Genomic DNA, 11,101 nt, shown 5'->3' with positions numbered 1-11,101 from the left:
TAGGTGCTATAAATGGTTGACGGCGACAGCTGATTTTTGCTGTATCGTGAAGTGTCAACATCTGTCAACCAAATATTGTTTACAAGCCTTTGAGTTTTGCACAACAAGTTTAATTTTTACTGCGTTGAAAATGTCGAGTTTCGTTCCAAATAAGCACCATTTGCGGGAAGTTTTGATTTTCTGTTCCAATTAGAAGAAAAGTGCAGCTGAAGCGCATCGAATGCTTGTGGAAGTTTACGGTGAATCTGCACCGTCGGATAAATCTTGCAGAGAATGGTTTCGACGATTTCAAAGTGGTGATTTTAGTGTTGAAGACAAAGAGCGTTCGGGTCAACCGAAAAAGTTTGAAGATGAAGAATTAGAAACATTAGATAGAGAATTAGAATGTCAAACGCAAAAAGAGCTCGCAAGAACATTGGAAGTTACTCAACAAGCTATTTCGAAACGACTCAAAGCCGCGGGATACATCCAAAAGCAAGGAAATTGGGTCCCATACGAATTGAAACCGAGAGATATCGAACGACGATTTTGCATGTCCGAAATGTTGCTTGAACGGTACAAAAAGAAGTCTTTTCTGCATCGAATCATTACCGGGGACGAAAAATGGATTCACTACGACAACCCTAAACGCAAAAAATCGTATGTAAAGCCCGGCCAACCGGGAACATCAACGCCGAAGCCGAATATCCATGATGCCAAGGTAATGCTCTGTATTTGGTGGGATCAGAAGGGTGTGATCCACTATGAGCTGCTAAAACCTGGTCAAACCATCACGGGAGACTTCTACAGGCGACAATTGATCCGTTTAAAGCGAGCTATAGCCGAAAAACGTCCAGAATATGCGACCAGACACGAGTCCATAATCTTTCACCATGACAACGCTCGGCCTCATGTTGCTGTTCCGGTTAAAAACTATTTGGAAAATAGCGGATGGGAAGTTCTGGCTCACCCGCCTTATAACCCAGACCTTGCCCCTTCCGACTACCATTTGTTTCGATCGATGCAGAACGCTTTGACTGGAATACACTTTACTTCAGAACAGGGTATCAAAAATTGGCTCGATTCATTCTTGGCTTCAAAAGATGAACGCTTCTTCCGCGACGGAATCCATAAATTGCCAGAAAGATGGGAAAAAGTAGTGGCTAACGATGGACAATACTTTCAATAATGTATTAATTCATTTTATCATTCAAATAAATGCGTTTTTCAAGCAAAAAAACGGACCGAATTAAGTTGTACACCCAATATATACTTTAATATATCATTTTCGTATCAAAATATTGTATATAATAATTTCACATAATAAAACTTGTTTGTAAAACTTATACATTATAAGTTTCTGTCATTTTGTCGCAATGTTGTGGATGGAATGCTATATAAAAGCAAGGGAAACATAACAAATTTTTGCACCAACTACACGCAATGAATGCATTATTTTGTGCACAAATACAACGCTGATTATGTATATTTAGTGGAAAACATATTTGATTCACATTATGAAAGATATTGCGATTTTCAACTAAATTTGAGGCATACCACGCATATTGCAACATAAACTTGAATACCGGTGCTGATAATATATAGTGCGTGAGCGATTGTATACGAATCGCATCAGCACGAGTATCCAAATTTATACTTTTGCTGCTTGCAAATAAAAATGAACAATCGTGTATCTGCTTGATAAGAATTTCCACCTGCCTATAAAAATAAACATCGCACGGGTGACAAATTGGTGTACATTTAGATGGTATTATTTGTAAATTACATGTCGGCTTATTGTCGTCATCGCGGAATATTTCGTTGTATGTTTGAATGTTCTTTTGTCCTCCCCAAGCATCAACAAGAAATAAAAACTTATTATTGCCAACGTACGGCTTAACAACCAATTTCAAATATTGTTGGTAGAGATGTGTTGTTAATTTCCCGAATTTGGAGCAGACAACAACGACATTCTTACATAATTGTAATAACGTATCTATCTCTTTCTGCACCCGTACTCCAAAACTGTCGGAATACTCTTGCAAGCAAACAAACACCTTATTTAATAGTTTGCCGGATTTTGTTAAGGAATACTGTACAGTATATGTATGGGATATTTTATTAAGATCGCCGATGTATAATTGCACCAATTTTTCACCAGTATGCGTGTAAGTTCGTGTTACATTAATTCTATATTCGCAGTCCATTTGGTCAGAATTTATTATGAAATCCGGATCGTAATCCGGTAACATAGCTTTAATTAAATATTGGAAGTGTATGGTGGATTCCATCACAGATTCTGGTGATACAATTTCTTTTTTTGATATATATCGAACAACTCGACGGCTAGAAATTTTATACTCGCGTATAAATGAGGTTAACCATGAATTTGATGCTACAAAACGGAAAGCATTACCATCTTTTGCGCTCTTCGTTCCTTTTCCGTTGTATTGAACGGCTTCAGTCATCGCCCACTGTTGAAGCAGACGTCGTGTAACGAGCTGTTTTTGTTTTCTTGCCTCCGTAAATCTGTCGTACACATTCCGTTTTATTATTTTCATCTTGTCCCAGAAAGTTCCGCCTGACAAAATGTAGTTACGGAATCGTGCAAGGTCACAATTATTACGCAAATGCTTTTTAAAACGTTTTTGTAATGAACGGAAGCTCCAATGCGGATGTTCATTAGCGAACAAAACTATCTTTAACTTCTCCTCATATGGCACTGGGTCGATTGCTGTAACTTTACGTGGAGGTTCGTAGTCTTCTTCCACACTTTGACTCGTATGAGGCTTGTTTGCAGGAGTAGCGTCGCCTTCAGGAGTAGTATCATTATCATTATCATTATCATTATCATTAGTAGCGTCTTCTTTAGCCACGTCATCTTGTCCTTCTGCTATATAATATTCTACTTCCTCCGATATGGCATGCTGTCCTAACAGTTTTAAAAATTTTTCAAATAATTTTCCGCCAATCAATTTGGCATTATTTGAAAATGTCTTTGACGCTTTATTATTAATAATATCAAATTGTATTAGGACATCTGCAAAAACGAATGCAGTATTATATTTAACATTATGTACAATGTGGATAACAACACATACACGTATCCTTCTATTATTCACACACACAATATATTTACCACGAAAATATTCTATCGCATCCGTCAACTCTGCTTTCGTAAAATCACATTTTGCAAGCATTTGTATATGGTTGATCGTTGTCTTATCTATAAACGCAGTTTCCATTTTTAACTTGTGAGTTTTGAACTGTTCACGTTCAGGGCTGTTAAAAGAGTGGAGTGAGCAAATTACAAAGCATGAGAATCCCTCTGCGAACACCTTTTTAAGTAAGCAAAAGGAGGGGATGGCATTCCCTTCCACTCTAAAAGCCCTTGCACAATGCCAGGCTATAGGCAATAGGAATAAGCATTAGCCAATAGGAACAGGGAATAGAAATAATTGACCAATTCGAATTCCTATTCCCTGTTCCTATTGTCTGTTGCCTGGCATTCTGCAAGGGCCTTTAAGATGCCTTTACATAGAAGCGTCGAGCGTCAAGCGTTGAGCACATGCATAGTAATATATAGTGTGTTGCTGAAACGCAAGATTAATTTAATTGCATACTGAACTGTCAATTGAATTTCGAGACATTCATCAGCAATTCAGAAAAAATTGCAAGACATTACAAAATGTCTATTAATTATTGGCATTATTTGTGATTATTAAAATGCAACAGCATTATCAGTATATTACAAACAAAACGAATATTACAAACAAAATGTGGAGTTAATTACATTAATATCATTAATTGTAAATGCAATATAAGCAAAACAAAAAAAAAGATTTTGGTGTTTGTACAAATATTCGCAGAAAGGAAGAGACACGAATTCTATTATGCAACATTGCCCTAATAGCATCAAGACGTTGAAATCTGAACGGTTTAGATTTCTGTGCAAGGATGTTGTGGACGGATTTCATGCTCGACACTCGAACGCTTCCATGTAATGGCATCTTAACATGGATGACCACGCTTTCTCTTACATAAGGCCAGATATTTCAAAAATCACGGCCGTGATTTGAGTATCTAGTTTGAGCGCAACACTGAGCGACCGTGATATATTTACGCGAACCAACTAGTTGGACATAATAGAATACAATAGATAGTAATAGAATTTCTATCGTTAGTTTTTTATAAAATACAAAATCGTGTATAACCAAATAAAATACGATAGAATTCATATCTGAACTTGCGAGCGAGAACGATATAGCTTAAAGAAAACGATTCAAATTTATAGCGCTATCAATTTGAATCGTTTTCTTTCTATTCCCATTTGTGAATTCATGAACCAAAATCCATATTTAAAACAATAGAAAACGACAGAACGATAGAATTTTATTCTATTGTTCTCTATAAACTTTTTTTACCAGGGAAAAGCAAACAATTTTTCTATTTGGAAAAATCGCCGCTCTCTACTGCGAAACAAGATATTAATTGACAAAGTTGATCACTATTGAAGTTAGGAAAACTGTCACACCGACGACAAACAGCGACATCCCATACAGCACAGATCTTGCAGCAACATTGCAGTAATATTGCGGCAACACTGCTGCAACTTTTAACATTGCTGCAAGATCTGTGCTGTATGGGATGTATATGCTCCGTAGCGCAAACAGTGCGCGAATTTGAAATATACTTGTACATGTATGAGTAATGAAACATTATTCAAACATTAGCATTATTTAAACATTTACCCCACAGACAAACTGATCCAGGGGATCCAGGGGACGAAGCTGGTCAAGGGGGGAGCTTCGACCCCCGGTTTGACAAAAATAACATTCTAAAAAAAAAGAAAAATGCATCTCGCATAGTGTGTCAAACATGTGTTGTTTTTGCGTGTGATTCATACATTCTACATTGTGTAGGGATCTCCCTGGTAAAAAAATTTATAGAGAACGATAATAAAAATGTATAAAGAATAAAAATAACCATTTTCTATCGTTTTGAATATGGATTTTGGTTCGTGAATTTACAAAATGTGAATAGTATTCTATCGTATACAATAGAATATAATTGATAGCGCTATTAATTTGAATCGTTTTCTTTAAGTTGTATCGTTTACGCTCGCAAGTTCAGATATGAATTCTATCGTATTTTATCTGGTTATACCAGATTTTTGTATTCTACAGAAAACTAACGATAGAAATTCTATCACTATCTATTATATTCTATTGTATACGATAGAATACTATTCACATTTTGTAAATTCACGAACCAAAATCCATATTCAAAACGATAGAAAATGGTTATTTTTATTCTATCGTTCTCTATAAATGTTTTTACTAGGGCTTGCTAATCTTTTCAGTATCTATTTTAGTATATAGTAGACTCATACATTTAGTAAGACTAAGATTTAGTAGAATATATTCCTTTGCGTAGGAGTCTTACTAATCTTTTCGGTATTAATGATTTTTAGTATATTGTAGACTCATTTATTTAGTAAGACGAAGATTTAATATATATATAAATATATTCATAGAAATATAAGCATTATAAATACACACATGTTTCACATTTGCGTACTTTTGCATGTTGTCACAGAGAATATATCTATTAAATCTTCGTCTTACTAAACAAATAAATCTACAACTTCCAAACGGTTCATCTACAATACAGTAAAAGTTATAAATATCGAAAAGATTAGCAACCCCTATACAAGTGAGAATGTTCTACTAAATTTTCGCCTTATTAAATGTATGAGTCTACTATAAACTAAAATGGATACTATATACTATATAATATATGGATACTATATATAAATGGATAAGTCTATTATATATTCAAATGGATGCTGAAAAAGTTAGCAAATATCCCTACGCAAGGTAGGACGTATGAATCGCATGTAAAAACAACACATGCTTAACACACTATACAAAATGCATTTTTCTTTTTTTTTAGAATGTTATTTTTGAAACCCCCCAAACTCCCCTTGATCGGAGGCTTTGCCCCCTGGACCTCCAGTTCGTCTGCAAATGTTTAAATAATGCTAATGTTTGAACAATGTTTCATTACCCATAAATATATAAATATATAAATATATTTTTTTTACTTAAAATATTGTTTTCGAATATAGTAAAGTATAATGTTAATTATACTGGGACGCTTATCAAATAACGAATAGTTTGAGAGAAAATAGCGTGAAAATATTAAAATAAAATATTAATACGAAAAGCTGTCAAAATGTCACTTATATTTTGACACATTCCCGCTTGCCGGATGAATCAACAGTTATGAGAAACTCCAATGAGAAATAACTTATCAATCGACGTCGATCAATAAGTCATTTCTCACTGGGACGATCAGCTAGAAACACGGTTGGTCGAAACTTTCTGGTGACTATTGATTTGGTGAATGGTATAGCATCAATGCAACTGAATATACAAATATAAATTGAACGCGCATATGAGAAAAAACTAAAGAAACTGTCGTTTCGCGACAGTTGCGAAATTGAACATTACTCTGACGCATGATAATTTCGCGATACATTTCGCGATATTGCAACATTAAACTTTATTCGACGATATTTAAGCAACTGTACTGGAAAATTGAACCGTCGAACGATACAGTGGTGTAAATTCTCTCTCACTAACAAGAAATATAATTATTAATGCGTATGTGTTTATTCATAATAAATTCAATTATTTATAAATTTTAAATATAAATTTGAAACAAAGTCGTATATTTTTTTTAAAGAGAAAAATATAAGTTGTACCACTTTTTCTCGTTTGCCCGTTCGTATATCTCTGCACATGAAAATATTAATATGCAAAAACTACAAAGTAGATCGCATTGATTTTCACGAGCTAAAACAATTCTGTTACCTCAAATTTTTGTCCCCATTTCTTTTCAATCACTAATTTATTAGGGAAGAGTCGCTCTCCTTGATGATTTATAATAAGTGAATGTAATTTTTTTGATAAATTTTAAATACTGATATTTTGATAGCAAAATATTTGATAGCAAATATTAAATAAAAATGTATAGGAAAATGCTATTATACATGCCTTCAAATCGATCGACCTGAACCGAATCCACCGATGCAACACTTGCACCCTTCACCGTCGACTCAAGCTGTGCCAGATCTGAAACAGAAAATAGATTGGTAAAACTCCAGATTAGGGGACACCTCGCCGATGACCTTGACCTTCATATCTGATAGAAATCATTCTCCTGAGTAAGGGCCATGGTACACAGAAAAACTTAAGTAGTAAGACGTAAGCAGTAAGCAAATTGATCAATCACAATCGTTGATTCTTGGACCGTAAGAAAAATCAACGACTGTGATTGGTCAATTTGTTTACTGTTTAAGTTTTTAATCTTACTGCTTAAGTTTTTCTGTGTGCCACTAGCCTAATGTTCTGAAAATTTAAGACGGGGGTCTTTATTTATTAAAAAGTTATTAACAAAAGAAGTTGACTATTTGGACTGTAGTTTTCCAATTGTATGTATATATATATTATACAGACATCTTATTAAATACACAAAGTATACGTGTATGTGCGGTTATATTACATTAATATAAGTAATATATACAAATAAATAAGGGATTCTGCTCTTCCCCCCACACCCTCTCCCCAAACAACTAACCCTAACCTAATCCATTTATTGAAATATTGTAAAACGTATACGTATATACGCAATCTATCCTTTATATTTTTATATATAATTTGTCAATAAAAAAAAAACAAAACTGCTTGCGATATATTTTGCATATAATGTACACTGAAATATCGCAAACAGTATCTGCATTTGTATTCTTATACAAATTCTTGTTCTTCATTGACAAATTATGTATAAAAATGTAAAAGATAGGAGCCCCTCCCCCGCGCATATACGTGTACTGTTTATCATATTTTCATATACACTGTGTGCAAAAATTAAAATATAAATTAGGGAAGAGTCTTACTGCTTAAGCATTAGTTACAAAATAGTTACAAAACAAATAAATATTTGTAACATGAAAAAAATTAGAGATACTCTAAATATTTATATAACTTTTATAAGTTTATTAAAAATTTTATGTATAAAATATTCATCCTGAAAAATTTAACTTATTTCCCTATTACTTGCGATAAAACCAGTAATATAACTGTTTGAATTAATTAATTTTATGACTTATCTAATTATTATTAAAAATGTTGGAAACAATACACTGACCGTTATACATTTATAAACAAAATTTTTTAATAACTTTTTCACAAACAATGAATATAACATCGTTATAAATACTTAAAAATTCATAATAAATAAATACATAATATATCACTAGCGACCGTCATGAACTGTAGTAGTAACTGAAAGGAATTATTGAAAATAAACAAAATATTTTTGTTATGTTACAAGACTGTACTTGTTATGAATATGTAACATTAATCAACATGAAATGTTGAAAATCTATACCGCATTTTTTAAATTTCTTTTGTTCATAACTTTTTAATGAAGAGAGACCGCCACCTAAAACTTTTTAAAGTTACTCAGGGACATGTCCTTGACAACATATGTGACAACATATGCTGATGTCAAGGTCATCGGCAAGATGTCCCTTAATCTGGAGTTTTATCAGTAGATTTTCTAATTAATTATAGAATATAAAAATATATGTAGAGTATATGAGGTTTACAAATACATTTTTTTTATTTTTATAAAAGGTAAACTGCAATTTTTATTCTTGACATTTGCGGATGTAAATGTCGATAAACTTACTTATGATAATTCTGTTATGTTCAAATTATCTTCCTGTGTTATCCCCTGGAATATCTGGCTACTTCTATTGTCAGCTTTGAAAGCTCTTCCAGCAGTGTAACGTCTGCCAGATCTGAAACAAAAAATTGTTTTCCTAATTAGTTATAAAACATGAAATTAATATATATATATATATATATATATATATATATATTTCTTTTAAAATTAGTAAAACCGGTGTCTGATAATCATCGTAACTAAACTAAAACTACCATCGTTTGCGACAATACCGAGCATTATAATCGCCAGCGCAAAATGTTAAAATTAATTTTATAAAAATTTTAGAGAGAGTATGAAAACATCGAGTAACGTCAACTGGTGTGTCTATCTTTGTATTTATGATTATGATGATATGACACAAACCATACGCTTTCATGTTGTCCCGAAAGTTGCGTGACTTTTGGCGAGTCATTACATTGATATAACATATTTATCGCACTAGTATCAATATTATATATTATATTATCGATATTATGTTACTTTGAAATATTTAATTGCTAAATGCTCGTCTCAATAACATTCAGCGAATTTGGGTACATCATAGAGATATACTAATTATTAAGTTCTATATATTAATTATTAATTTGTAACTCTGGGGAATACGCGATTTTCCATTTGTATATCAATTAAATATTCAATATACACGCGTTTCTCTAATTAGTTATAGAATAGATAAATATTCTAACATTCTAATTAAATATTCAATATACGCACGTTTCTCTAATTAGATATAGGATAGATAAATATCCGTAATATAAAATTAAATATTCAATATACACTCGTTTCTCTAATTAGTTACAAAATAGTTACAAAACAAATAAATATTTGTAACATGAAAACAATTAGGGATACTCTATAAATATTTATAACTTTTTTAAGTTTATTAAAAATTTTATGTATAAAATATTCATCATGGAAAATTTAACTTGTTTCCCTATTGTTTGCGATAAAACCAGTAATATAACTGCACGAGTTAATTAATCTTATGACTTATCTAATTATTATTAAAAATGTTGGAAACAGTATGCTGACCGTTATACTCACTACTGAGGAAAAAAGACTTGAAAATTTTATTTGTGTGATATAAAGTTTATTTCTGCAATATAAAGTTAATTTCTGTAAAATAAAGTTTATTTCTTAATAAACTTTTATCCGACACACACACACAAATAAATAAATTTTTAAGTATTTTTTTTCAGTGTAAGACTGATATAACGCAGTATATAATCTCAGACAGCACAATGTCTAAAAGGATATAAGACGTCTTTAAGTTGTCTTTAAGACAAGTTTATAAAATATTGTCTTAAAGATGTCTTAAAGTTACCTTAAAGACTTGATTTGACATCGATTTTGGACACTTGTGCCATCTGGGATGAGTTGCAAACTTGGATGCAATGAAATTGGGAGCTCAAATTATCAATATTGAGAATCATTATTGACAGACTAATGCAATAATAATATAATTGATAATATAATTTAGAACACTAAATATCCAGATAGCACAAAATCTTCAAAAAACGTTATGTATGAATGTTCTTACCCAGACAGCACATAGATGTTTAAAAGTTGACTAAAATTTGGCAGAATTTCCATATGGACGTCCTTTTGGTAGAGCGTATAGTCGACGAAAAGATGACTAAATGACGTCTATGGCCCCAAAAAAGTCCCACAATATCCCTATCTTATATTTGAAACCTATAAGACAACTAATATTATTGTAGCTTAGTTTCGTAACCTATAAGATGACTAATATCAGACAAGTTTTAGTAGTCTTTTAAATTTATTGTTTAGACATATTTTCATGTTTTATATATTTCTTATAAATTATTTTGTTTCACAGACAGAAAGGATTATATAAAATTTAAAAGCAATGTCACAATTATATTGTTTATTATGTTGTCTGAATACATTTAATAATAAATGTCATAAAACATAAAATAAACATCAGTAATTATTCACCCAGACAGCATAATGTCCAAAATCGAGTCATAAGAAGTCTTTAAGACATCTTTAAGACAAGTTTATAAAGTATTATCTTAAAGATGTTTTAAAGACGTCCTAAAGACGTCTTATGACTCGATTTTTGATATTTGTGCTGTCTGGCAGTTTAGACCCCTCATCTCCGATTTCGATGAAAGTAGGCTCAATCGACGTGTTTTTGCACGAGAAACAACTTTTTTATCTAACAAAATCGTCGCTCTCTACTGCGAAGCAAAATATTAGCCAACAAAGTTGACCACTATTAAGGTTAGGAAAACTCACTCACTCACTCTCTCTCTCTCTCTCTCTCTCTCTCTCTCTCTCTCTCTCTCTCTCTCTCTCT

At 32.2% G+C, this 11,101-nt stretch overlaps 1 protein-coding gene across 8 annotated transcripts in view; it reads right to left on the bottom strand.

Moving 5' to 3' along the window:
- LOC116846167 overlaps positions 1 to 11,101 on the bottom strand; it is a 14,705-nt gene that overhangs the window by 2,776 nt on the left and 828 nt on the right. For 3 of the 8 annotated variants that reach the window (XM_032819682.1, XM_032819681.1, XM_032819685.1), the window contains exons 2-6: positions 10,319 to 10,473; positions 8,740 to 8,851; positions 7,041 to 7,118; positions 3,119 to 3,261; positions 1,265 to 3,019 (exon numbers count right to left, since the gene is read on the bottom strand). In XM_032819682.1, coding sequence (XP_032675573.1) covers positions 1,323 to 3,019; positions 3,119 to 3,224 — 1,803 coding nt within the window. In that variant the 5' untranslated portion in view covers positions 3,225 to 3,261; positions 7,041 to 7,118; positions 8,740 to 8,851; positions 10,319 to 10,473 and the 3' untranslated portion in view covers positions 1,265 to 1,322. Of the gene's footprint in view, positions 1 to 1,264; positions 3,020 to 3,118; positions 3,262 to 7,040; positions 7,119 to 8,739; positions 8,852 to 8,990; positions 9,023 to 10,318; positions 11,095 to 11,101 lie in introns of those variants that run through there. The other 5 variants (XM_032819686.1, XM_032819683.1, XM_032819689.1 and 2 more) reach the window with 5 other exon arrangements.

Source organism: Odontomachus brunneus, unplaced genomic scaffold, assembly GCF_010583005.1.
Source record: "Odontomachus brunneus isolate Ranch 3 - 2012 unplaced genomic scaffold, Obru_v1 Obru_scaffold_061, whole genome shotgun sequence".
Taxonomy (NCBI): Eukaryota; Metazoa; Arthropoda; class Insecta; order Hymenoptera; family Formicidae; genus Odontomachus; species Odontomachus brunneus.
The sequence above is the reverse complement of the archived record's forward strand: the minus strand, read 5'-3'. Positions and strand labels throughout refer to the sequence as shown.